A 26,826-nucleotide genomic window follows, 5' to 3' on the forward strand; every position below is an offset into this window, starting at 1 on the left:
ATTTATCCCCTCCTGGTGTTGGCTCCGTGCTTTACATAAGGCAGGGATCCCGCCTGCCTTGCTGCTGGCTGCAGTGAGTGGGGGCAGCACTGCTTTTCCCTGCAACAGCTGACCCATAGCAACAGCACAGCTCCTCCATTACCCAGCGTGAGAGCAAACGACCACCAGCACGGAGCAGAGCCCTGGCATACCCACTCCTAGCAGAGCAGGGACGGATCATGTCCCCGTGTGCCACGCAGCCCATCTCCAGAGCACTGCATCGGCTGCTCTGTGCTGCAAAAATAACTGCTGTGTCCCGAGGATGAGTCACAGTGCAGCTGAAGGGCTTCCCCGCTTCTATTTTGGATTGCTGGGGAAGGAGCTGAGAGCTCGTGTAGGAGTTCTCATTTCTGACAAGCACAAGGGATGTAGTGAGCGTGGCCCCTCAGCCCTGCAGGGTGGGAGGGAGCCTGGCTCTGCCCCCGTATGGGACAGCCGAGGAGCTGTGCACTCTGCATCGTGACAGGATCCAATACTTCACCTTCTGAAGCCCATTTGCATTTCTGCGGAGAGCAAACAACGTGGGGAGGTGAAGCACGGCATCATTTATGCATGAGGCACCACGAAGAGCTCCACTGACTTGTGCCCAGCTGTGTTGTTGTGCCCTGCTCTGCCCAGGCGGCACAGCTGAGGGGACCGCACACCTAGGGGAGGCATCATGGGGTCCTCTGCTGAACCCCTGCAGCCTTTCTCAGAACCTGGAGATATCCTGGCTGTGCCCAGTCTGTGGCCATGGCCCCCAGAGCTGCTGTGGGGCAACTGGGGCTGCATGGGGACCCCCGTGGGGTCGTACTGAGCCAACTGGGGCTGCATTATGGGCTCGCTGGCACCACAGTGGTGCTGCACTGAGGCCTCATTGGGACCGCTCTGAGGTTGTACTGAGCCAACTGTGGCCGCACCAGGGTGACTAGGGCTGCCCTGAACCCTCACTGCGACACTGGGGCCATACTGAGTCAACTGAGGCTGCCCCAGGGACACGCGGAGCCAACTGAGACTTGACTGGGCCAACTGGAACTGCACTGCGGCCGCCCCGAACCTGCCGGACCCGCGCAGTGCCGACCGCGTCCCCGCCGACACTGTGGCAACCGCCGCCTCCGCGCTTTCCGCAGCACCGCCCCGGCCCGCCTCTTTCCTCTCCGCCAATCACAGGCGCGATTCTGAGATGCCAATCACCGAGCGCGACCAATCGAAGCGCCGCTGGGGCGGGCTTTGCGCCGAGGCAAAGTTGCCGGGCGGCTGCGGGACCGTTCTGTGAGGGTAGGCGGGAGCGCGCCGCTCCTGCGGTACTGTGGTGCGGGCATCGCGCCGAGAGGGCACCGCACCGCACTGCACCGTACTGCACTGCACTGCACCGCACTGCACTGCACTGCACTGCACTGCACTGCACCCCGCGGGCGGGCGGGCAGCGGGCCGGCCATGATGGCGTGCGCCGAGCTGCTGGCCGTGTGTCTGCTGCCGGCCAAGCTCGGCCCCGAGCCCCGCCGCGAGCCGCTGCCCATCTTCCACGACGTGAGTGCCGCGCGGGGCCCGGAGCTGGGCGCGGGGGCAGCGTCGGGTGGGCGCCGGCGGGACCGGAGCCGTGCGGGGTGAGCCGCGGCCTTGGGGACGGAGCTGCGCGCCGGGCTCCGGGGGCGGCCCCGGGGCTGGATGTGGCCCCGCTGCTCCCTGTGGGCGCGGATCGCCGATCCCGTCTGTCGCCGTGGCCGTCGGCCCTCGTGCGGGCGGCTCGCGGAGCTGTGGCTGCCCGTCCTGCCGCGGGGCTCGGGCTGCGCGGCTCTCCAGCCGGCGTCGTTAACCGCACTGATGGCTTGGCTGAGGGAACGCGAGCTGTGGTGGTGACAGCTCGGCTCCTCTGGGCGGTCGCTCTGTCCCAGATCTATCCCTCGGAGTGTCGTTAAGGCAATTAAAATGTGGAGTGTTAACAGAGCTAGCAGCAGCTCTCGTGGCGCACCAGCCGCTTCCCGGGTTCTCTCGGCTTCCCTCCCTCTCCCTCCGCGTTGCTGTGCTCCTGCCTCAACTCTGGAGCTCGCCAGAACGGTTTGAATGCTTCCTAGGCCAGCTGGGTTCGTGGAGCCCAGCTGTGTGCTTTCTCCTCCCGCAGCCGGTGGGCTCCAGTCTGTCCTACACACCGCAGTGAGACCTGCAGCAATGGGAGCATGTGAGCACAGCATGAACCCTGGACAGTGCCCCTTGTATCGGGCACCTCCAGGTGCTGGACGGATGTGAGCCTGCTTTTTCCCCCCAGGCTGCAGAGATGCTGCTGGGGGACTATGTTTCTCTGGGCACATCTGGACATGGTGGCACTGCCAGGAAGCTGAGCTGTGGGCTGGCAGTAGGATGGATGGCAGGGAGCAGCACTGGTGCATTCCTCTCTGATGTGTGTGGTGGATAGGGCTCCTGAGCAGCCCAGATGCTTTTACTAATGAGAGATGGAGAGGAAAAGAAGATAAGAAAAGCAGAGAAGGATAAAGGAGATGAGAGGGAGAACAGTGGGATCTGCCTGTCTGCCTGTGGTAAGTCATGCCAGGCTGACTCTGAAGAGCCAGGTCATCTCTCCTGGCCTGCATTTGCCCCTGTTAGAAGTCACCAATGTTTTGGGAAGGTAAGAACAAGGGCTCCGCCTGCAGTGCTTCAGCATGCATGCTGTGTGAACTGCAGCACTGCTGTTGCAATTATTATTCTCCATATACATTTCAAGCCCCAGAGGAGTTTGTCCCCCAGACTGGAGCCTAGGGCTTGCTTGCTTTCCATTCTGTATAACAGAGGTTTCAGAAAAGCTGTTTGCACAGCCAGTCTTGTGCCTGAGGCATGGCGGTAAGCTGCAGTGACTTGTCTGTTAGTTCCCTGGGTGACTGCCCCCACCTCACAACCACGGTGTCCCCTGCTATGTGCCTGGGAGCAGAGGTTGCTTCTAGCCCTGCAAGCAGGAGGGACCCTGTAATGTCCTGCTTTTCCAGGGCTCAAGGGGCTTAATCCCAAAATAAAAGTAGTCTCAAGTCTTCCTTCATTGTTCTGTCTGTCACTGCAGGCACTGAGCAGGCTGTGGCCCCTTGAGCTTAAGCCTGAGAGCCGGGTGAAGGGACGTGTCTCTCTCAGGCTTGAGGCAGTGTCCCTGTGTTTCTGAAACTGCCCAGCAACGTGAATGCATGTGAGGATGGAGGTAGGGCTCTCCAGTTGCCAACCCAGACTTGTTTCTGTTCTCAGGCTGAGGGCAGGTGGGATGAGGAACCTGCTGTCCCCAGCATCGCACAGCCTCAGGGGATGTTGCCTTTCCTTCACAGGGCCCCTTCAGCTCCATTTCCTTGCTAAGATGATCTTCATACGTTTCTGCTGCATACACAGGCAGAGCTTTGCTAACAGGTTGCTGGAGTGGAGGTTTCTGTATATGAGTGAAAAGCATCTCCTTGCTATGACTCCAGGACAGATACCCCCAGGTTAAGGACCTGCTTCTTTCCCAGCCCCATGGCATCCCCCCCAAAGCTCTGCCCTCCCTCTTAGCCTGCAGGCAGACCACAGTGAGCCAGGCCAGCCTAGGAGAAGGAAATGTTTGGCCTCCCTTGATTCTGAGTTAGGTAAAACCTGGGTGACGCTGGCAGTGTTTTGGGGTGCGGGTGGGATGAGCTAGCTGGCCTCGGTGTTGGAAGGAAATATAGCCCTGAAAGCCTGAGTGGAACCAGATACAGATGCAGATCCTTTCGCCTGGAGAAAGTTTTGCTTTAAAACCCAGAGAAATCCCCAGTGTGTGCAGAATGCAAGTTTCTGTACTTAGTCGGTAGCAAGAAAGCTTTGAAGTCCATCCTGAGAGTCTTAATGGGCACTCAGAGTGCCCTGCCCTGTTCATTTGAGGAAAGCAGCCTGCCGTGACCAGGAATGGCATCTTGCAGGCAGTTACCTAATGCTGGGCAGCTCAGGGCAGTGCTGCCAAGGGAGCTGGTTTTGCTCAGGAGAGCATCCTCCTGTGAGGTGTCCCTGCTTCTGGTTTGGGCCATGGGGATGGAGCAGGGAGCTCCCTATAGGGACTGGCTTCGAGAATGAGATTTCTTCAGGAAACTATGTCAGCTGTCTTTTTGTCTGAGCAAATGGCAGGAACATCTCTGTGTCTGTGTGCAGGGCTGGCTATGGGCTGTGAGCAGAACCTTCAGCAAGCAGTGTGGGACAGAGCTGGGGTTGGAAGGGCAGCTTTATGGATGTATCTGCCAGCAGTGAGGAGCAGAGCTGCTCTAGGGCTGCTTTAGCAGTGGTTTCTATTCTGCAGGCGCTCAGAAAAGAGCGTAACAAAGCCTGCTTTCCCTTTGTCCTGCCCTTTTTCATTCCTGATCTTTCTTCAGACCTGAAAGAGATGGTTAAAAAGAGGAAAGTTGTGACACACAGCTTGCTGTTGTCAGCTCTGCTAGGATGTGCTGGCCAAAAGCCTGTACTGTTCTGTCTGGCAAGATGTTCTCAGCCTTCAGCAATTGTGAAATTGTACTGTTCCTCTCCAGAATCAGCCCAAGACCTTCAGACAGTTGTTGGTGAAAAGGGAGAGGGGAAGCAATAAGAAAACCTGGCTTTCTCCTGGGCACTGTGGTTTGAGACAAGATGCTTAACCAGAGCAGTGCTCAAACTGTGCTCTGGGACAGAATTAGTTACAGATGAATGAATTAATTATTAGTTACGTTGCAGGGGTTCACGTGTCCGGGTGTCCTGTACAGGAGAATTGTGAAGGGCTGTTACAACACGCAGGGTGAGAGCTGCAGATGGTTGAAATGTTGGTGATGACGTGCAAAGCGCTCACATTATGGAGTGTTTTTTGCTTAATGTTCTTTCATTTAAGGGATTTGAAAAATTAAACACTTTCCATCACGAGGCTGTAGCAAAGCTGCAGTAATGCCTTTCCTACCTCGTCTCCCTCTGCGTTCTCTAAAAGAAGCTCTGTGCTAGTGCTGGACTTGCTTGGGCATCAGCGATTGCGCTGAGAGCTTTGTGCAGTGGAGAGAAATGGTTTTAAGCATTTGCAAAGGGAAATTTCCCCCCACGCAGTCTGTGCACGCTGTCCTTCTGAGCCCCGGTGGCGTGGGCTGCCCCACAGCTCCTGCAGGGCCGGAGGTGCCCCTGTGGTGGCTGGGGAGAGCTGGCAGCTGCTGTGCTCGCTGCTTTCCCTGCCGCTGCTCTCAGCCTTGTCTTGTTTTCTCTTTCAGATTTTCCGGCGAGCAGACAAGAACGGTGAGTGCTTTGTTCTGCTGCCTCCTCCCCCTCTCAGCCCCGGGTAAAGCTGTAGCCCTTCCTCACTGAGAGGCTCACTGGAAGAGCGAAGGACAGGCAGCTCTCTGTCTGGAAGAGAGCTCAGGCTTCTGCTTTGCCTGGAGGTGAAGGCACTGGCCAGGGACTGGGAAAGCAGTTTTCCCAAACTCAGCGTGGCCTGTGTGTCACCCAGCACAGAGCTGTGGGTGCTGAGATGTCACCAGCTGCACCACTACTGCACAAAGGCGGTGCGATGGGAGGCAGAGCAGGGCTGGCCAGGATCCATTGGGCTTTTTCTTTGTCCCTTGCAGCGCTGTCTCTGCCCTCTGTTGGGTGACTCTGCTCTTTGACTCCACCAGTGCCCCTCATGTCTCAGTGTTAGGCTGGAGTTATATTTGGCACCCTTAAACCAAGGTGTTCAATGCCACGAGTGGTTTCTACAAGCCTTCCTCCTACCTTGGCTCTTCTCTTTCATGATAGATTGCAGGGAACAGAAGCCACCTTTGATGCAGATCAAAATGCAGCTCAGGAGCATCAGTTCCCTGCAGATTGGAAAGAAAGAGCTCGTGAGTCGAAGAAAAGATTTTCTTTCCATAGAAATCTGATGCCATCCTCATTGTGAGACTTATAATAGGCTCTGTACTGAGGAGAACTGAATGGAAAGCCAGCCTAGAAACTTATTTAAGTGTAGTTTCAATACGTTTCTGAAAATGTTACGAAAGGTCTTTTGGAAGGAAGGATCAGGGTAGCTGAGATTCCCACCTAGCAGCACTTGCCCTGCTTGCCAGCCCTGCTAGGTATCTGCTGGGGTTGCTCTGGCTGATGGGATGTGCTTTCAATGAGATCTCCGCTCTAATTATCATGCACAACACGCCCAGCTATCCCACGCTTCTGTGAAGAGGCTGCTGAGAGGATTGCTGGGGCTTGTATGCTTCTTTCTGCAGATATATAATTATTCTTCCCTTTTGTTTAAATGCAGATGATGGGAAACTGTCATTTGAGGAGTTCAAGAACTATTTTGCTGATGGAATCCTCAGCTCGGAGGAGCTGTGGGAGTTGTTCAGTGGCATTGACAGGCGTCATTCAGAGTAAGTACCATGGTGGTGCAGAGGAGAGGAGATGAAGGAGGATATGAAACTGCTTGGCTGTAGATGGAGGACATTTGGAGGCGGGTGCAATAAATAGTCAGGGTGAGATAAACCTAACTCTTGTGACACGCAGATGTTAAAATCCATTAAACACCGACTGTGAGCACTGGTGATGAGAGAAAGCAGGTTTTCTGAATCGGGCACTATCAGATTTACTTTAGTGCCATAAGAGCAAGCATCCATTTAAAATTACATTATGCTGGTTTGAAAAATGTCTTCCAGAAATACGCAGCTCTACAGAGCAGGTTGTGTGTCTGCAGGAGGAGCATGTGGTGATGTGAGGACGATGAACAGTTATCCTGGTGACTGCTGACACAGGGAGCTGATTTTTCACTTACGTAAGAACTTTCCACCAGAAATGGGCCTTGTGAGTGTCAGTGTAACTGTGAATTTAGGTCAGCACTTAACTCTGGGCTCCTGTAGGTTGGAGCTACCTAGGGAGATCAGCTGGGCTTTGCTGGGTTTGTCGTGCCACTGCCAGCAAATTCTGAGCAGTCCCTGAGCTATGCACCCGAGTTGGGTGAGTGGAGCGATTGATTCTGACCAAGGGTTGGTGGGTTAGGTGGTGCTCTTGACGTAGTGATGGGGCAAAGAAGTGGGCTGGTGCCTCTGCAGCCCCTCAGGCCTCTTTCTGTGATATGTGTCCATCTGGACAGCTGCTAAGGAGGTGTTGTACCATTTGTGTGAGGGCTGGAGGGCGTCTTCCTCCAGTGACTGCTTGCTGCTGTGTGTACGGTCAGATGGGCTTGCTGGATGAGAGCAGCAGGAGGTGACCTGCAGGTGCCTCCTTAGTCTATTTGGGAACCCAGGGACATAGCAGGGAGCTGTTGCCTTTCTGTGCTCCTCCCACTGATCCTTAGTTTGGGATGATGTTGGAGTCATCACCGCTGCAGTACCACTGGAAAACAGATTACAGCAGAACAGAGGGCTGTATCTGACCGGCAGCGATCTCTTGGTTTACCATTGCTTTCAAGATGGGTTTCCTGATGTCCCAGGGCAGCAGCTCCACCAAACCTCAGCCCTTCTGCCTATGGAAGAGGCGGGATGCTGTGCTGGGCCCCTCCAAACTGCCCGGTGCCCCCTGACTCTGCAGGCCCCACGCCCCAGGGCAGCATGCCTGCTCTGAGAGTCATGTGTGGCCTTGGCTGCTGCAGTGCTCTCTGGAAATTGTCACCTGTAATGACAGCATGGTAGCTATGACAACGTGGTGTTTGCAGCACTGAGCTGGTGACATCTATTAGCAGGGCGTGACCATTGTGTGCTTGATCTCTTTGTACCATGAAGACCAGAAGGGACCTTGCAGACAAAGTTAGTTTCCAAATTTTTGCATTCACTAACTTCAAGGAAGCACGGGAGACCCCTTGTCCTACAAGGATGCCCTCAGTTCTCCATGGGAAGAAGGGGCAGATGGAAGGCCCAGCCCTGAGGATGCTTCGGGAACACTCCTGTTTCTGTCCCTGGCTGGGATGTGAGCCGTGTGCACGTGCACAGGGTTAGTTCTGGGACAGTGAGCACGTGGGAGAGGGATGGATTTGGCATTGTGGCAGCAAGGGAGCTGTACTTAATCTCTCCAACCTGATCATTAGCTGGTAGACGAGCAGGTAGCATCTCCAGGAGCAGGAGCCTGGTGCTCAGCTAATTGCCTGGTAGGAGGCAACCAGTTCTTTGCAAACAACGTGTTTCTCAGAGTGCCCTGATCCTGGCCTGGAGCTCTGTGCCTGCTGGGCTGAGGGCTTTCCTGGCAGCCTTGTCCCCAGGGAGAAATTACCAGTGACTGCCTCCTCCCTGAGGCCTCTCCCTGGGGCCAGCTCCACTGTTGCTGGCTTTGTGCACAGCCTTCCACGAGGCAGTGTCAGCTTTCACTTGGTGCCACTCCAGGCTGGATTTGGCCTGGCAGTGAACCGTGGTGTTTGCTGTCACACAAGTGACATAGAAACCTTGTCCAGGGCAGGCAAGCAGGCTTGGCTCTGGGCAGCTTCAGGATGCATTAGGTAGTTTATTGCTTCATTGACCGTGCCAGAGACTTCAGAGATGTAACAGGGTTTGCTCTCTGTTTGCGTAAAATGGAACTGATAAATATGCACTGGGCTCTGCACAGACCTACCTACCTGCTGCACAGTACAGGTGATGGAGAAATCAGTCAATATTTGGTGTGCTGGACCACGGAAGGCTTCCCGTGGCTCTGCATCTGGAGTCAGGCTTTCTGCCATTTGTTCTTGGAGCATTCAGGGAAGGCTCCTACTTTGTGGAACTTCTGGTGCCTCGTAAGGGCTGTGCTTGTAGCCCTGCTGTCTCCTGGAGAAGAGCCAGACTGGACCAGACCAGGGCTTTGTCTCTCCCAGTATCTTTCTGCCATTGGTGTTGACAGAAGGGACTTCACAAGACTATATGGGAAGCTCCTTTACCCTTCCAGCAATCACTAGTTCAGGACCTTCTTGATAACATCACCAGCTCCTGTTGTCCTCCACAAATCTAATCTTGTTTTGAAACCGTTTAGACTTTCAGCTTCAGCCATGCAGGCTGGAAGTTTAGGTCCACAGTTGAGCTGTGTAGCACAATGCTGCTTTCTCCAGCTTTTTTGATTCCTGATATCTGCCAATTCTGTGTGATATTCCACAGGTTATCATGAGAGGTATTTCGAGGCTGTCAGTGAAGCCTTCTCCCTGCAGATGCTGTGATTGCTTTGAGCTTCACGGAAACATAAAACATAAGCTTTTATACTGAGCAGAGCGTGTTCAGAGGTAGATGTTCAGCACCATCTGCTTGTGTCTGAAATCAAAGGTGGGCAGAGGCCTTCAGAGGTCAACCTGCTGCTGGTGTGCTTCTTGCACGTGAATTCAGCATAAGCATGGTCAGCTCTGCAAGCACACCTGGCCTTCTCCTCTCGTGTTCTGTAGCTTTTTTGACAGTGGGAAAGTTTCACTCTTAATCCAGTTGGTGAATTTGGTCACAAGGATGCTGTGTTCATCAGGTCTGTGTTGAAAAGATTGTTTCATTGTCAGTGACAGCCTGACCCAAGGAAACACAGCAACAGGGATTTTTTATACCCAGACATTATCTGTGTCTGGGTAATGGAGTGCTGCCCAGACACATACTGACTCTCTTTCATCACTGCCAGCCTGCATCTGCTCCCCTGGCTCACAAACCTGACATCTGGGAAGATTAATATTTTAGAGGTCTCATGCATTATTTGTTCTCCTTCCAGAGAGCCCACAGCATCACATTCTCCTTTCCTCCCTTCCTCTCTGTCCTTCCTGCCTGCCTGTGCTCTACCTCCGGTGTCACCCAGTGCTCAAGCAGGACGCTGGTGGTGTTTGTTAGAGCTGCCTCTGCACGGTTCAGCTCAGTTCTGAGCAGGTGGAATAAAGGCTGAGGGGTAACCCAACATCTGTTTGCTGCATTGGAAGGAGGGATCCGATCAGAATATGTTTGCAAAAAACTTGTAATCCAACATGTCTGTTTGAATGATTGTTTGAAGGTTTTCTGTTTCCCTGTGAGACATTTTTAGTCTCATAGGCACTCCATTTTGGTTTTAAAATATCTCCTCATTCTAATTTTTTGGCATTTAGAAAACGTTTTGTAGTGAAACTGCATGCAACTTTTGGCAATACCTCAGTCCAACAGCGAGGCTCATGCTGCATTTCACTTGTCAGAGAGTGCAGCACCAGAGCTGCACCGGAGCAGAAGAGACCATGTCTCCCTATGTGCTTTTTCATCCACCAAAACTTCTGCTAGAGAAAAGCCAAATGTTTTTGTGGGCAGTGGAAAAGCTCCATTGCTGCCGAAGTGTCTTGGGAGGAACAGCATGCAGGTTGCTGCCAGAGCAGCCGTGTGTCTGTGCTCAGCCCGGACAGGTGGGTGGCAAGGGGTCCTGAGATCCCTTCAGAGGTCCCCAGCCCTGGGATTGTCCCCTCCTGAGCACGTCTGTATGGGATTGTCCTGCCAAGTGGGCTGAGACCCAGCATGTTTGGACAAAGCACTGAGGTGTGTGTGCTGTGGGCTCACTGCTCTGTGCATGGACTGATGCAGTGTGCCCCAGAAAGTGTCAGCAGGATCTCTTGCACCTTTCTGTTCTGCATCAGTTGGGAAAATCTAGATGGGAAAAAAGAGATCCAGCACATCCTCCTTTGTGTGGGAGGTAGCTGTCAAATCAGGCTGACAGGAGCTCGGATGCAGTCTGTTGAGAGTTCTGATCTTGAGCCACGAGTGAAGGGTTTGGGATCTCTGAAGGTCTGCTGACCTTTTATTTTTTAAGATCTCTCGGGAAATTCCCTCAGGCCTCTGGTGCTGTGGAAGAACTGGTTGTGTCACATTGCCTCCTGTCTTTGCTCTGACGCTCGCTGTCACAGCATCAGCCAGTCTTTCTACTCTGGAGAGTGACTGCAACTCTAAAGAGCACAGCTAAGGCTTTGGAACCAGATCTGTGATCACAGCAGAGGTTTCCAATGTGAACGTTAAATGGTAAAAAAACCAGAATTCCCATCTGCTTTGCTGAAGCTGATTGATGTTTTCTTGCATCAGTTCCAGGCGCATTCTGACAAAATCCTGAAAACATGATGATGACAAGATCCTCCATCATCAGTTCAAGCTTAATTACCGTTAATCAGAGGCTTGAATGTAGTCAAAATACAGCTATGTGGAAATGTGGAGAGCCTCAGAATAAGTGCTTCGGAGACAGAGGATGCCTGTCCTGCAGTGATAAGAGGAGGTGTCAGAGGGAGGAGATATTGGTACCGCACTCTCTTTTTTTACCCTTTTCTTATTGCACTCTGCCTCTTCTCACCATGCAGTGCTGTGCTTTAGCTGCTGGTGTTTCAGTGCTGACATGGGAAGAACCAAGTGTGATTTTGCACTTTTGCAAGGCAGGGGCAGTGCAGGTGCAGGAGCTGGGAAGCAGTGGCCGTACAGAGTTTGCCCACTTGGTTTTGCTGACTCGGGTCCACATCTCACCTTTCGTGTTACTCACCTCTTGGATGGGAACCAGTGGCTGCAGTTATTCCTTTGGAGCACAGGTTACACAAGCTGTGCCATGGATGCTGCAGTGCCCAATCTCTGTGTCAGTGCAGCAGCAAGGGACTTCCTGCAGCTCTGCAGGTTCCAGACAGCTTTCAGAAACTTGTAGAAAAAAATAGGAAGGAGCAAGATATTTTTTACAATTTAAATTTGTGCTTCAAACCCCAATCAGCTTGGCAGAGCTGTGGGGGCATGCATGGAGCTTCTTAGAGGTGGGATCAGTAAAGCCTGACAGAGAGGAGTTGGCAGGTGAAGGGGCATTGGTTCTGTTGATTATCTGTACTGTATCTCAGGGGAAACACTATTTTTATCTTTAAAACTATCTTAACTTTAAAAACTATCTGCAGTGCCTGGACTGTAGTCCAGAACTCTGCCTTAATCAGCTCCTCCAGTGCTGTAATGTGGATGAACCAAAGCACATCTCAGCACTGCCTAAGTAACACGTGATGCAAGTAACTCAATGCAGGGGCTGCAGTCCCACTGCCAGAGGCTTCTTGCTCCCAAAGAGGTTTGGGTTTGGTTATGCAATTTCCATTTCATGACCCCAGTACTTGCCCTCCCAGTATTTCTGCACCCTGAAATTGGGTTCTCCAGCAAACCCCAAGTGCAGGAGCATCCTGCTGAGTCCATCCTCCCTGCCACACTCACCTGCCACGCTCCCCATGTTCCCTTGCCCATCTCTGTCTGCTGAGGCTGTGCAGGTTTTTGGGTCACAGGGGCCAGGTGACAGCCCGGGGCAGCCAGGTTCATGGGACTTTGCCAACCAACTGCCCCACGTGTGAGCCTGCAGCCTGCTCTCTGCAGGGGGCTGCCCTTGTGTTCTTGGCTGTGAAGCAGCGACGTGCTGCAGTCTGCTGAGCTTTGCAGGCATTGCTGGCCCAGGTTGATCTGTTTACAGCAGGAGCACTGACAAGGTGCTGTGTTTCCCACATAGACTGGGGAAATGTGAAATTGACATCTGTCAGCTCAAAAATGAGAGGCTTGGACGTTGCTATTCCCACTGGGGTTTGCGTATTTTCGTAATTGGAAGCACTGTGTGTTATTAAAGATCATGGAATCTTGATGGAAAGAGAGATGCAGAAACCAGCAGCATGCTGCAGCCACTTTTGTGCTGGGAGCCCAGCAAGCTCCAGGTATCACCAGTTCCTCCACACGTGACAGCACTTGAGCATTTAAAATCATTTTTAATACTGTCTTCCACTTTTCCAATCAGGTGTAAAAAAGGCTGCAGACACTCGGGAGATTTTGAGACAGCAGAATTTCTTGAGGAGGCTGATTTGAATAAATGACATCTTGGGGCATTTTCCCTGGGAGCCGTGCAGGTGATGTGAGGCATCACAAGCAGAGCTGCTTTGCAGCTTTGGTTGCCTGAGTGTTTCTGCCAGTTCTGGGCAGCGTCCAGCATTCTGCCCCAAAACTGCTAGGTATTTCGGGCTGTGTTCTTCCTTTCCACCCCAGCAGTGCCTTTATAAGCAGGAAGAGGGAGGTTGGCCCTTTGTTTGCAGCGCTTGAGAGTGCTGTGACCAGGGGGCAGGGGTGTGCAGAGCTGCATTTGTAGGGTGACAGCTCTGGGTTCAAGGCTTGGGGCTGTTTTGTCACAATCCTGTTTGCAGCAGTGAGACTGTGTCCCTGCCTACCTGGGCATGTGGTGGTTTTCCCACAGGACTCGTGCCTTGTCTGGCACCTGGTGGCAAGAAGGTTCAGGGAACTAACAAGCTTTTCAGTCTGTTTGTTTTTTTTTTTTAATTATCTATTTGCTGTCTGCAGGTGCCTTGTGTCTGTCAGCCTTACAGGAGCTGCTCCAGGGGCATGTGTGGGACAGAGAGGACAGGAAGGGGACTGGTGTCACATGAGAAGGACCTGAGCAGAAGCGATGCTTCTTCACACCTTCCTTCTGAGCTTGTGTGGCTTTTTATCTTTTTATTAGAAATACAGCCTTTAAAGTGCACTGGAGAAGCAGTAAATTCAGTGGGGGCTCCAGACAAGACTTCAAGACCCCACTCACCACAACTGTTTCTCCCAAACCAGCCTCACTATCTAACAAAACTGTTTTTCTTGCAGCAATGTGGACACAGAGAAGCTGTGTGGTAAGTAGGCTGATTGTCTGTTCTGGAGGGGCTTTGTCTCTTGAGGGGTCTGCAGGGGGTTTATGCATCTGGGCTGGGCAGGCTGCGTGGCACTGATGGGTCCCTGTGTTTGGGTCCCAGCTGGCCAAGGGAGGGTGACAGAGGGTATCTGTGCTTTCCTCCAGGGATGGGGCAGTTGTCCCTGGGGCAGAAATGGGCTGTCCATCTGGTGCCAGGCAGGAGGTGTGATTGCTGGGCGGGAATGGGAATGCCCCATGCAGTGCTGGAAGCAGCTGGCACAGGGGAGGCGAGGAAGGAGACGCTTTGGGAGCTCACAGTGTCTTCTCTCCCACTTCAGATTATTTCTCAGCGTATCTTGGAGAGTACAGGAATGTGCTTTCTGCATTGGAAACGCTCAACTCTGCTGTCCTGGCAGCCATGGACAAAACCAAGCTGGTAAGGATGAGGCAGGAGGGTGGATAACAGAAGTGCTGTTCTCATCTTCTCATTCAGCATTAAACATGGGTTTCAGGGGCTGCAGATGTGGTACTACCCAGGTGTTACAGGTTACCTGCTGCAATGAGTTTTGATGTGGATGGGTTACTTGAGGGTGGATGCTGTGTCAGGCAGCTCAAGCTTGAGCTTCAGTGGATATGAGTTTCTGCTCACAGCAAGGGGACAGGAGTTGCTGTAGGGAAAGGGCCACTTCAGGAAGTTGCCAAATGTTCAGAAGGAAAAGAATGGTGAAATCCATTGACTCCTAGCTGAGTTCACCCCTGCTGCGAATGCCTTTCCTCTTCCTGCAACTTATACTGAGGGGAAGCAGATCTGAGGCTGTTAATGAGGCCAAGCAGCATCCTGCTTTGTCTGCATGTTGGAGGACAGGAGTCTGCAGCATGCAGCACTGCAGCTGGACTGCAGCTGCAAGAGAGCAGTAGCAAATGCTGGAAGGGACCCTTCTGGGTATCAGCATCTTGTCTGCATCTGAGGAGTAAGAAGTGGTTTAGCTTTGTACCTGGGGCCATCACCAGGAAGGTGGGTAGGGAAAAAGAGGCAGTTCCCTTCTGGTCAGAGAAGCAAAGGGTCGTGCTGCCAGCTCCCCCCAGCAGCTCTCTGGGGTGTTTGTGTCTCTGTAAACTCACTCATGATCTTGCCCTCTGTGCCACTTTCTGGCCAGATCCACCCTCAGTAGTGTCTCCCTGTGCAATCTGATTAAATGCAAATCCCTAGGGAGAGAATGATTCACCTGGAGAGAGCTGTGCTTTATTTGACTTCTTTTCTTATTTATTTATTTTAATAATGAATTCATTGTATATTCATGTATTTCTCCCAAGTACAGCACAATTACTGTCTGCCTCACAGCATTGGCACTGGTGTAAACATCCCAGAGAGTTCCATTATAATTACATGTCGCTCTGCAGCCCTGCTCAGCACACACCTTGAACCACTCATTTTCTTAAATTAACTTCTCGTTTTGCTTATCTCTTGCCCTTTTTCACTGGGTTTGAAGAAATAAAAAGCAACCTGTGGTGGCTTTGTAGTTGAAATTCTAAAGCCTTGGATGCAGCCTCTAGGAAATGGAGCTTGGCGGGGGTTTCTGGTGTCACACGTTTTCCCTGGAAAAGGGAGGCAGGTTTCTGCTGTTGAAACAGGTTTGTGTGTTTGTTTGTTTTTGCACCTGTGATGGTTCTGAGCAGAGCTGGGAGGAGGGCAGAGCATGTTGGTTGTGCAGCACCTGGTCAAGGTGCAAGTGCTGGTGCTGCTGGGTGCTGCTCCATTTCCTGCCCTGGGTGACCCAGGGAGAAACCAGGGCTCGTGTTGGAGCTGTGGGAAGTGTATCGCTGCTAGAGGCTGCCAGAGATGATGAACACTGCTTTCTTAGCGTGCTGCGACCTGAATGCCTTCCCGTGTTTGTATTTCCAGATGGGCTGTTCTGGGAGTAATGGATCTACTGGGGTTGGGTGGGAAGATTATAGCTCACACCTGAGCCAGGGCAATGGGCAGAGAATGGAGTTTTCCCATGTGATGTCTGCCTGTCATTTCTGTTGACTCAATCATCCCCTGTGCCCCCGTGGCTGAGGAATGACAGTTCCACTTTGTCAGAGGAACGTCCCTGAGCTGAGTGAAACTTCTTCCTGTGGGTTTTGCTGGAGGTGCAGCAGTGCTGGGTGCTGAGCAGGCTGAAAGGTCCCAGCCTGCTGAAGTGGCCCTGCTATGAGACTCTGCCTGCAGAGCAGGCCTGTCACCTTGGTGGAGGATTTTCAATAGCTGCCTGGTTTTCCCGGGCTTTATGTAAGAGAGCTTTGCGTGATGCTCATGGAGGCAGTGGTACCAGATGTATGGGAACTGTTGTGTCCCAGTCTGAAGCACTGACTGAGCACCTGGGGAAAGGACCTGGTCAGCCCTGGGAGCACAGGTGAAGTCAATTCAGGTGTGGGACCAGAAGGGGTGAAGCCTGGCTGCACCCCTCTTAGACCTCATTTGAGGGCTGACTGCCAGTGGGGAAGGAGTTCTTTCTGGAGTTTTCCCTGTGAGCTGAGATCCTCTGAGAGAGGTGAGCAGTCCTTTTTCCTTCCCTTATAGCAGCTTTCTGTTGCATTACTCCCTCTGTCGCTGCACCCCTGGTATCACCATTCCATCATGTTGACCTTTCCTGGACCAGCTAAAGGAAGAAGGGCATCTCTAATTTGGCCTGGGTCTCACCAGTGGAATTGCAGCATCCCTTGGTTGCGAGTGTGATCTGACTCCAGTAGCTCCTCCTTTCTTCTGCCTGAGGGTTGCCACCCCTGTATCCTCCAGGCACTTGTTCCACAGCTGCAGGAAGCCTCAGGTAAATAAACCTGAGCCCACTTTTCAAGGTGGAAAACAGAGCATGGGATGCTGCGTTAACACAACAAAAACACACCTCTGGGAGACAGGCTGGGCTTGCTCAGATGGTGTGGGGCAGCGAGCTGCAGGGAGGGAAATACAGAAATGAAAGCTCAGAGGGAACGTGGTGCGGCTGTGCTGGGAGCCGTGGTTTGAAGCGGTGCCTCTGAAAGCCTTCTTGGTGCACTGGCTCCCACCCCTGCACGCAGGACGCCTGGCACAGACGTGCAGGGTGTCTCCTGGCTGCGCCCTGGGTGCCTGCAGTCACCTTGTAGGCTGCTGCAAAGTGCTGCAGGAGCGTGGGAAGTGGAAGCCAGGTTGTCCTCGCTGTTGCTGTGACAGCAGTGGCTGTAGGAAATAGCGCCTGTGTGGGCAGCAAACCTGCGCCAGCTCCTTCTGCTTCGTCCTCAGTTGGCAGGAAAAGAAATGCCTGGTTCATGCATTCCCATCCTTCCTCTTTGGTAGAAACGTGGTAAAGAATGATACCTGTTCAAGGAAAAGGTTGGTTGTTTGGTTTTTTTGGTTGGTAGTTTCCTAATATAATAATTGTGTATTTTTAAAGCGTAAATACTGGTAGCTGTGCTATGATATATTAAATATACCTTATTCTATGGTTGAACTTTGCATCTGCATTATAATAGTGTCAGAGCAGGATGCAAACCTCTAACAGGGATCCTGTGTGCTAGAATCTTCTCATTCTTTAGCCTGCAAACACTGCAAACCAAGCTACAAATACCCCTTCAAATCAGATGCTTTGATGTCTCCATTGGCAGGAACTGTGTGTTCACCTATTCCACGCTGTGTCCCAAGTTTAACCACCATCATAAGAAACATAAAACCTCTCAAAGCACAACTGCAGCAGTTCTTGGCAGCTTTGGGATTTTTGTTTGGGTCAGCGGAGCTGAGTACCACTCTGCAACCACAGTTCTTGTGCTCACTGAGTTATTTCCTGCTTTCCAAGAGCCTTTGCTGTGAGCAAAGTGAGATGTATTTTATTGAGGTTCTATTGACAGTGGGGTTTGAAGTGCTTATTGCAATACCCAACAAGAGGGTTTTTATTTTTATTTTTTGTTCCCTGAAGTGAGCTGTGCAGCTGAATCAAAGTAAAAGAGTATTTTCAATCAATTCCCTCCCTGGTATGAGATCTTCCAAGGTGATGCAGAGGGGTGAGTTAGCATTTCGTGTTTGCTGAAATGCCTCCTCTGAGCCCAGACATGAGGTGCCCATCACTTGATGTGGGGCAGAGGGAACGTTTTTCACCATGGAACCCCAAGGGACTTCAGTGATGCAGTGCTGCCCAGCAGTTCCTCACTGTGCCTTCAGTGTGCCCTGAGGCTTGGAGACTCCTCTGCTTTCTGCTGGATTCCTGAGAGCTCCGTGGAGCTCCTGAAGGATGGTTATTTCCACCCTCCTCTCTGTGTGCTCCCAGGGGCGTGCTGTGTTTGAGCAAGACAGGAGGGAGCTGGCTTGTTGTGCACAGAGCACACCTGAAATGCTTGCAGTTGTGTTGGGACCCTGCTTTGTCCATTGGGAGCGGTTGGAGGTACACAGTAAGAGATGGACACCGGAGCACAGTGGAAGTGTATGCTGGAGCCGGGTGGGCTCATCTCAGCTGCTGTGTATTGAGCAGATTGGAGCCTCCACAAATGTCTGGCAGGAGCCTGAGCTCTCCTCTGAGAATGTAGCTGGGGGGCGAGCTGGGAAGGGAAACCTGAGCCTGTCTCAGCACTGTGCACCTAGCACGGACGGCCCACGTGTGTCCCAGAGGTGCCCCAGCTCCCATTGCTGCTCTGGGCAGGGGGAATTGCTTCCTCTGACCTTGCAGTGAGGCCAGGGGCTCTGTTTTGCGCAGTCCCCTGTGAATGGGCATGGCTGAGGGTACGTGAGCAGCTCACTGCAGGCAGCACAGGGGGACGGGGCTGGGGCTCTGCTTCCTAAGGCCACGCCACTGTCAGCTGCTTCTCTGCCACCTTCTCACTCTGGCAGGAAAGAGATTGGTTTTGAGAGATGGATAAAAATCCACGCACAGTGGAGCTGCTGTGGTGAGAGTTGTCTGCTTGGACAGAGAGCAGCTGCAGCTGTCTGTGCCTGCTCTGCAGATGAGCATCCTCTCCGCTTTCAAGGCCAGGAGCTGGCATTGCACTGAGCTGCAGCCTGTGAGGTGACAGCTGCAGGCAGAGCTGTTTCCAGCATCAGGGTGAGTGTGCCTGCTTGGGTAATTACACTAACGACTTTGTTTCTGCTGTGTGGGACTGCTGGCTCTGTGCCTCCCCCTGCTCCTGGCCAGAGGCCTGGTGTGGCTGTGGGACGGGGGCTGTGCCCTGCACCGTTTCTGACAGCAGCATTGGAAGGGTTACATCCAAGTGCTTTTATGCAGAGCTTTTGGAATTTGGGAGCCTCAGTTCTTCTGTGTGTTGGAGAGAAACAGAATAGGAATTGGAAATATTTGACCTCAATAATGCAACCACATCACTGGAATCTGTTTTGGAGAGGAGGGTTTGAGCTCAGTGCCCAAGAGTGGGACTCACTCAGCTCCCTGAAGCACCAAACTACCTTTATACCAGAATTGCAAAGAGTGAGTTCAGTTTTCTGGTTTTCCCCACTTGTACTTCATTCTCAGTGCTGGGCTGCTCTGTTGTGGTCAGAGATCACCTCTTGCAGTAATGATGCTGCAGTACAAGCACTGTGTAGCCCTTCTCAGCTCATTCCTTCCATGGATGTGGCTTCTCATTCAGACCTGTGGGGCCCTGCTGTGCTGGCAGGGAATCCAGGAAGGCTGGTTTTGCTGTGGTGCTCTGGGTGTGCCTGGCCTCCTGCCTGAAGCCTTGGGGCCTGGCTGTGGAGCAGCTGGACCAGGTGATCCGAGCTCCCCTGAATTCACAGGGCTGTATTGCAGTGATGTTGGATGGAACAGTTTGGAGCACCAGGGGAAAGCAGTTCAGTTCTTTTGGAGCATTCAGAGTTATTTTGGACTCCTGCAACAGGGCAGGAGCTGGGCCTTGATCATCTTCTACAGGAGTGTTGGCTTCTGTGCAGCACTGGGACACTCCATCTGCCTGCTGGAGTATTCTGCCTGCATACTGGGGCCTTGTTGCTGGTACTTCTCCTTTCCCTTCCACGTGTGCTGGAAGGATGTGAGTGATGCTGCCATCAAGTCTTCAGTCCTTGCTGCCATGCTTCTGTCTGGAGCAGCCAGGAGCCTCAGCAGGCAGCCTGTGTTGGAGGTTTGCAGCACTGAGCTGGGAAAAGCGTCTTCTTGGGAAAGCCAGGAAACATGGAGGAATCCCCTGTCTGCATGGTGTTACCCACTGTGACTCTCTTGCTGTACTCAGGTACCTTCTAGAGTGTCTGCAAGGCCAACAGGTGGAGCCCAGGGGAGCTTTGGTCGAGCAGCCTGAGCTTATTTAAGGGCCGTCCCCTTCCAGATATGTCTGTGCTTCGCCACGCAGAGCTGTGGCGTCTGACTGTTTCTCTCCCCTTCCCCACAGAGCTACGAGACCTCCTCCAAGATGGAGCAGTTCCTGACCCGCTTCCTGCTGCGGGAGACCATGCACCAGCTGCAGTCCCTGCAGGGCTCACTCGAGTGTGCTGTGGACACCATGGAGGAGCAGGCAGGAGGGGAGAGGTACGGGGTGCTTGCTGGATGCGCTGTGCCCTCGCACCACCACGGGGTCACGGAGTGCTGGGACTCGGGGAGCTTCTGGGAGGGATCTGTTGGAGCTGCCCTTTGTGACCCCAGGGTGCAGTTGGCCCTGGGAAGGACCGACCCCAACTCCTTTGCTTTTTATCCTTTCAGAAAGGACATAAAGATATCAGAGACTTTGGTTGGCTTGAAGTCAGGGCGGCGATGTGGGCGCAGAGGACAGAAGAACATCTGTCTGTCTCCAACAGACCCCTACTCTGGGATGCTGACCACAGGTACTGTAGCTCAGCCATCCTGGAGCCGTGTCAGTGGATAAAAGTGTCTGCCCCCATCCTGCTACAGCCTGGGCTGGGCATGAGAGCAGTCTGCAGCGGGGCCTGGACTGCTGTACCCAGAAATTACAACCCAGACCATTGTGAGATTTTGTATCTCTTGAGCAGCAGGAAGGCTTTCAGTACAAAAATCAGTTTCTTGGTTTATATCAGAGGTTTAGAAACTTCTGCGGTTTTCTGAGTCTTCGGCAAGCTTTTGTGGTGACATCTCTGTGCCTTCACCTCTGCAGGCGTTTGTGTGGAAGCTGACAGCCAGTGGATGGCAGAGATCTCCAGGCTCCAGCAGCTCATTGAGAAATTGGAGTGCAAGGTGCGGGGGGGCTGGGGGCTGCCCCACACCTCAGTGCCAGAGCAGCTGGGACCTCTGCTCGTGCCAATAGCTGTGGCATTCAGCCCTGGCTTCATTACAGAGCTGCACCAATTCACCAGACTCTGACTTGTGAGTCAGTCTGGACCCACAGAGCCCCACAGATGTGTGTGTGTCACATCCCCTCGTCCCCAGGTATCTGAACACCTCTGAGGTGGTGCTCATCTCACACCGAGCTGGGCTGGGCTGTGGGTGGCTGCTCATTTTGCTTTATTACCAAATTCTTAGCTAACAATGATTCTGTGAAATGCAGAGCCCACGCCTGGAGCCTCTGAAGGAGGAAGTAACGTGCAAAGGAAGAGATGAAGTAAGTGCCTGTCCTGTTGCTTGTCTCTTGCAGTAATGCTGATGTGTGTACAGATTTTTCTCTTGTGCTCCTCTGTGCACTGAGACACTCGCTGGCTTTGGCCCAGAGCTGTCCTTGTTGCCCAGGGCACATGCAGCCCAAGGCACGTGCAGCTTCTGTGTGTGTGTGTGTGTGTGTGCCTGAGATCAGCTCGAGGAGGGCAGCGCTCTGCTTGTGAGCACCCAAACCTCTCAGCTTTGTTCCAGGCCCCGTGGTTGGGGTGTCCCTTTCAGCTGGAGCGAGCACAGAGGGAAGCACAGCAGTCGTGGTGCCAGCCTGGCTTCCTTACTGTCACTGCACCATCCTGCTGCATGGAGGGAGGAGGGCAAGCATGGGGACGGCTCTGTTTGCGATGCTGCTGACTGCCTGTCCCTCCTGCAGAGCATCCTGGTGGCCAAGAGACAGATATCAGTGGCCAAGGGTGGCATCGAGGAGTTTCACCAGGCGCTCAGGTCCTACATGGAGGTCACCACGGCGCAGAGCAGCTGCCTGCAGTAAGTGTGGTGGGAAAGGAGCAGGGCAGCCCTCAGCCCTGTGTCAGCACAACGCAGGGCTGTGCTGGGAGGCGAGAGGGGGTTATGCCAACCTGAATGATGGTGCCATACACCTGTAAGAGAGTGCAGCTTTGAGAGACTTGAGAGGAAGGGAGAAAAGTCAGGGCAGAGCTCATGTCACAGCATTATTTCACATTAAGCGTGAGTGGTGCTGGTGGGAAGCATCCTGACCTTCTAAAGCTGGCCTCTGATGTAAGATCAGGGCTGTGCACCAGCACTGCACCAGAGCTAAGGATGAAGCCCTGGGCCAGATGGAGGCACAGCTCAGTCACTGTGTCCCTGCAGACTGAGGTTGCTGCTGGAGTCTCCCTTTTCCCAGGGGAGGCTTTAGGCTGCTTCCAGAGGAAAATGTTTGTGCTGTACTCATTTAAAGTGCCATTTTTCAGCTCTTCAGTTTCAACAGTACAAAACTGCATTTCAGTGCAAGCAAAAGGAAGAAACTTGTTTTGATGTGTGGCAGTGAGAATGATGTGTAATTTTTTTTAGGCTTGATGGGCTTTTCCCTCATAAGAACTCGTAAGAAATTGCTGATAGGTGGATGGTTGGACTGGATGATCTTGAAGGTCTTTTCCAACCTTGGTGATTCTGTGAGCTGTTAGTGTGACACGGGAGCAGCACTATGGGCTCTCCATGTGAGTGGGAAGTGGATGTGAAGCCTGAGAAGACCCTGCTCAGTGCTCCAGCACAGGGAACATCAGAGTGTGGTGCAGCCCTACGCATGGCACAGCTCTGAGCTGCTGCTTGGGCATCCTTGGGTGTCCTTTGCCTTTGTTGCCCCAGTTTCCTTCCTGCTCCTGTCACAGTCCAATGCAGATTGTCCTGTGGCTCTGGATTTCACTCCCTGAGAAATAATGAAACACCTCCATGCTGCTCCTGGGCTGCTGTGAGGGTCACCCCAAAAGCATTTCAGCTCCTGGCTGTTGAACTGACGTGGTGGGGGTTCCCCAGGTCGTGGCTGTGCCCTAGCATTGCTCTCTGGCAGCTGGGTGGGCGCATGTGGGCAGAGCTGTGCTCCTTGTTCCCAAGTGGCCGCAGCTCAGGTTGCTCCTGTCCCCACAGCGTGTCTGCCTGCAAGCTGACGGACGAGGCCTGCTTCATCCTCTATGAGTTCTGGCAGGATGCAGCTTCGTGGAGAAGGTCAGGGACTTTCTTGTGTGTGGTGGGGGGCTGGGAGCTCCTGCATGCGCTGGGTGGGAGTGGAAAGGGATTCTCTTGGTTCTCTGGGGGCCCTCACCAGCCTGTCCTGCTCCCTTGGCCCCTCGTGTCCCAGGACCGATGGCAGCAAAGGGGGGCTGAGCTCTCAGCTCGAGGTGTGGGCGTGGGGTGGGAGCAGCGGTGCTCAGGGCAGTGTCAGTGCAGCCCTGTCCCCTGCCAGCACAGAGCCCTCCTGCAGCCCTGGGGCATGAGCAGGACAGGCTCCTGACCTGCACTCTGCCCCACAGCCACCTCCAGTCCAGCCACAGCAAGATGTTCCAGCGGGCCACCATCAGCTTGCTGGAGTCCCCGGAGCTGCTGACCACGATGCTCTTCCCAGGTGAGTGGGGGCTCGATGAGGCTGTGCTGCAGGTAGCAGCCTCCTACATCACGTTTCCAAATGTGCTGTGCAGCTTGGGTTGCTGAGCAGATGAGAGCAGCTCCTGGTGGAAGGCGCACACAGCCCTGCTGCTGCCAGCCTGGGCCCCAGCTGGAGGCTGCACTGACTGCCCGCTGTGCTTCCCTCCATCCCGGAGAGCTGGCTGTAGAGTACGTGCCCTCCTGGTCCCGTGGGCTGTGTCTGAGCTCCATTTTTAAGGGTGCAGTGAGATACCTGCTGAGGGGAGAGTTTGGAGGCAACTCTGACACCAAATTGCTCTCCATTTTGCTATTTACCATGCAGGTGGTGCTGGTGCATCTGCAGGGGAGCCTCAGCTCTCTGAGCAGGGCTCCATCCCTGCTCCATCCCCCCAACCCACCCCTACCCTCAACACCACATCCTGCCCTCCCTGCTCGCTTCCCCTGAGCTCTCCTTTTTCCCTCCCCAGCCTCGTGGTGGATAATGAACAACAACTGACCCGAGCAGCCGCTCCAGATGCTGCTGGCACGCAGAAGGACACGGAGCCCCTGCACGGCCACCGCCTGCGCTCACGTTTGTCACCTCTGCTCCCCCTCCTGCAGCCCCAGGGCTGCTTGCCTGGTGGCCCCAGCGTTGTTTCACCGTTTTGCTCTTTTTGTGTCATTCATCTATTAATTTATTTACTCCTCGTGCAGCGGGTGAGCGTGGCACTGGGTCCCCATGGTGCCACCCCCCTGAGTGCAGCTCCTGGCTCTATGCTGCTGCTGAGTGAACATAAACAGAACTGGCACCAGCACAGTGCTGGCATGGAGTGTGTGGCTGTCACTGCATGCTGCGGGTTGGGAATGGCATGGTGAGGAGCCAGGGCAGTACGGTGGCTGTAACAGCACAACGGTGGCTGTGTCCTCATGCTGCAGAGCCAGCAGAAACTGAGCTGCTGAGAGCAGTGTGAAGCGAGAGCCAGCATGGGCACAGGCCACAGCCCTGCAGGGGAAGGGAGAATGTCACAGCTCTTCTCCTGCCACGCACCTCTCCTGCACCAGCAGCGTGGGGCTCAGCACCACTCCTCTTTTCCCTGCTGGCTTACACCAGAGATGCTAATTTGAATGGTTTGACTCCATTCCCCATTTGTAGTCATTAAAAATGCCATCAGTCTGTGCAGCACCAGGGGGCACAGAGAGGCAGGGCAGGGCTTGGGGTGCAGGAGAGGGCTCTGCTCCCCCCAGCTGTGGAGGTGGGGGATGGCATCTACGAGAGGGCAAAATGCTGGGGACTGCAGCTTGTAACTGCTGCTGAGCAGTGCTGGGGGGCACTGGGGGCTGACCTGCAGCCAGCAGCTCTCCAGGGCAGCCACAAACATTTCCCCAGCCCCTGCATGGCCACGGCCCCTAAACCCTGCATTTTGTCCCCATGTTTCTGCCCCCAGCGGCAGATAGGGGAAGGTGCTGTGTGATGAGGAGAGTCTTTTTATTGACTACTTTCGAGTAGAACAAACTAAATACATCTGTAACAGTTTGGGTTCCTTTATACAGTACATTAAATAAGTTATGCACAGGAATGAAGTAACAAATTCCTATTACAGAATTAAATGTCCAAAAAAAAAAAAAAAAAAAAAAAAGGAAAAATAGAAAACTCAGTCCCTCAAGTCTGCCCATGTCCAAAGTTCACCTGTATCGTTACGTGTTTAAAAAAAATAATTATTCTAATCATGACTGTTAGTATTGTACTCATTTACACTGGGGGTAATTTTAATACACAGCCACCAAAGCTGCATGAGGACGATGGAAGACGGTCTATGTACACACGCGGGCAGCACTCGGCCCTCACACTGCAGGCCCTGGGCTGGGCTGACCCCGGCTGCTCCATGAGAACTGGGAGACTTTGGGGCTTTATTTTGCAAGATAATCCCCTGCAGAGGCAGGGCTGAGCTGCAAAGCAGCTCCCACAGCAGCATCCCCTGCAGGCTGTGGTTGCTGCTCGAGCCCAGCACACCGCCTGCAAGCTCTGGGATCATTCCTTGCATCTCCATTATTCGCCTCCAATGGAAAAAGTGATCAAAAATAATTTGGGAATTACTTGCCTCATTGGGCTCCAACCCAGTGAGCACACAAACCCAGTCACGGAAACGCAGCTTTACTGAACAGATGCTTTCCTCAGTCCCATTTGTGCGCAGCACAGCATGAGCTCAGTGCGGGTGCACTGCGGATCCTCCCATTGCTGCACTGCTGACAGCACGGTGCTGGAGCACAGCCCTGTGCCCCCCCAGCCCTGAGCAGCTTCTCCCCAGGCAGTGCTGGCTGCAGAGCTGAGAGGAGCAGCGGAGGGTGCTGGGCCCCACGGCTTCAGGTGGGGCTCTGGGGCAGGAGCTGTGTGGGAAGAGCGGGCTGTGACAGCACCCAGCGCTCACACTGCAGCCTCGGTGGCTGAAAGCAGTAATAACTCCCAAACCAACAGCTTCCACACAACAGAACAATGCTTCCTGCATAGCAAATATCTGCACCCAGATAGAAAGGGCAGTAATCACCCATGAGGGATTCAGATTTGGGCTGCAGGCGCTCAAAGGTCCAACATCAGACCCAACACTGCTGCCTGGCGTGGCACAGAGGGACTCAGCACAGTCCCTGGAGTGGAGCTGTGCCCCCACCCCCAGGGTGATCCTGTCCTTATCACTGCATGGCAGGATGGGATGCTTCTGCTGGGACAGCAGCCCTGCTGGGGCAGAGCACCACGCAGCACTGGGAGCAGGGTAACAACAGACAGACGCACCTGGGGCTGAATACAGAGGGCTTCGGACACCCCAAGGAAGGAGCTCACGTGTCTGAGCCAAGGCCCAGGGCTCTGTGTGCCCAGCACTCCTGCCTGCAGCCCCGACTCCTCGGCAGCGATGGGTGCAGAGATGCTGTGGGCGTGTGCTGCAGCTCCCTGTGCACCCAGCGAGGCAGGAGGGGCGGCAAAGCTTCCAACAGAGGTGACCTGGGTTTGTCCAACACGTCAACTGATCCGAGCTCCCGTGGGTTTTATTTTCCAACTTCAAAAACCAAAACACCACCAGGACAACGAAGGAAACGGGCTGAACCCAAACTTCCCCTTTAGAGTCCGTTCGTGTCTATCGCTGTCACAGAGGCGGGCGTGGAGGAGCGGGAGGTGGCCGCCGAGCTCTTCTCCATGCTGGGGCTGGGCACCCCGTCCCCGGCCTTGGCCGAGCGCCCTGCAGGCAGCGCCAGCCCCTTGCTGTGGCCATGCAGGCTCTGCCCGCAGATGCGGTGGTGCCGCTCCCAGTCCTTGTGCTGGCAGAAGGAGCCGCAGTAGCGCGCGATGTTGCAGCCGCTGCACGTCTCGCTGGCCTTGCGGCCGCAGTTCCAGCAGCTCTGAAAGGAAGCAGACGTCGCGCTTGGAAACGGGTCGCGCAAACAGAGCTGTAGGAACGTAACAGAGCTGCTGCCCCAACGGTGCTGGGGGGAACCGCTCACCCCCGCCGGCCCCCATTTGCTCACACTGAAATGGGTCCTGCCCTCCCACAGACCTCTGCCAAGCTCAGAGCACCGCACTGCCCCGCTCCCACTCTGCCCACATCCACCCAGACGCACGCAGGACGCAGCAGGCGAGGACTGACACACACACTGCTGTCTGGTTTTTCTATTTCCTGCTGTTAGCAGCTCTGTTCTGGTCTCAATCCCA

At 53.8% G+C, this 26,826-nt stretch overlaps 2 protein-coding genes and 1 long non-coding RNA gene across 10 annotated transcripts in view; 1 reads left to right on the plus strand and 2 right to left on the minus strand.

Moving 5' to 3' along the window:
• LOC128081179 (uncharacterized) overlaps window positions 1–26,826 on the minus strand; it is a 123,231-nt gene that overhangs the window by 14,295 nt on the left and 82,110 nt on the right. The window lies entirely within an intron of this gene.
• NECAB3 (N-terminal EF-hand calcium binding protein 3) lies at window positions 1,438–24,780 on the plus strand. Its single transcript, XM_052684150.1, has 13 exons — window positions 1,438–1,548; window positions 5,217–5,241; window positions 6,239–6,347; window positions 13,482–13,507; window positions 13,845–13,942; window positions 19,843–19,979; window positions 20,151–20,272; window positions 20,560–20,639; window positions 20,950–21,003; window positions 21,424–21,536; window positions 22,656–22,733; window positions 23,039–23,130; window positions 23,618–24,780. Exons 1-13 carry the CDS (start codon window positions 1,456–1,458, stop codon window positions 23,644–23,646), a joined length of 1,056 nt encoding a protein of 351 aa, XP_052540110.1. The 5' UTR covers window positions 1,438–1,455; the 3' UTR covers window positions 23,647–24,780.
• CBFA2T2 (CBFA2/RUNX1 partner transcriptional co-repressor 2) overlaps window positions 24,599–26,826 on the minus strand; it is a 51,604-nt gene continuing 49,376 nt past the window's right edge. For all 8 annotated transcript variants that reach the window (XM_052684122.1, XM_052684121.1, XM_052684129.1 and 5 more), the window contains exon 11: window positions 24,599–26,516. In XM_052684122.1, coding sequence (XP_052540082.1) covers window positions 26,238–26,516 — 279 coding nt within the window. In that variant the 3' untranslated portion in view covers window positions 24,599–26,237. The remainder of the gene's footprint in view (window positions 26,517–26,826) is intronic.

The sequence above is a fragment of the Tympanuchus pallidicinctus genome, unplaced genomic scaffold (assembly GCF_026119805.1).
Source record: "Tympanuchus pallidicinctus isolate F22 unplaced genomic scaffold, pur_lepc_1.0 scaffold20, whole genome shotgun sequence".
Taxonomy (NCBI): domain Eukaryota; kingdom Metazoa; phylum Chordata; class Aves; order Galliformes; family Phasianidae; genus Tympanuchus; species Tympanuchus pallidicinctus.

Excerpts from the sequence above, each read along its gene's own strand:
- NECAB3 (XM_052684150.1), top strand. The coding sequence starts at position 1,456 with ATGATGGCGTGCGCCGAGCTGCTGGCCGTGTGTCTGCTGCCGGCCAAG. Across the intron at positions 22,734-23,038 it reads GATGCAGCTTCGTGGAGAAG|CCACCTCCAGTCCAGCCACA; the intron begins GTCAGGGACTTT and ends TCTGCCCCACAG. Across the intron at positions 23,131-23,617 it reads GACCACGATGCTCTTCCCAG|CCTCGTGGTGGATAATGAAC; the intron begins GTGAGTGGGGGC and ends TTCCCTCCCCAG.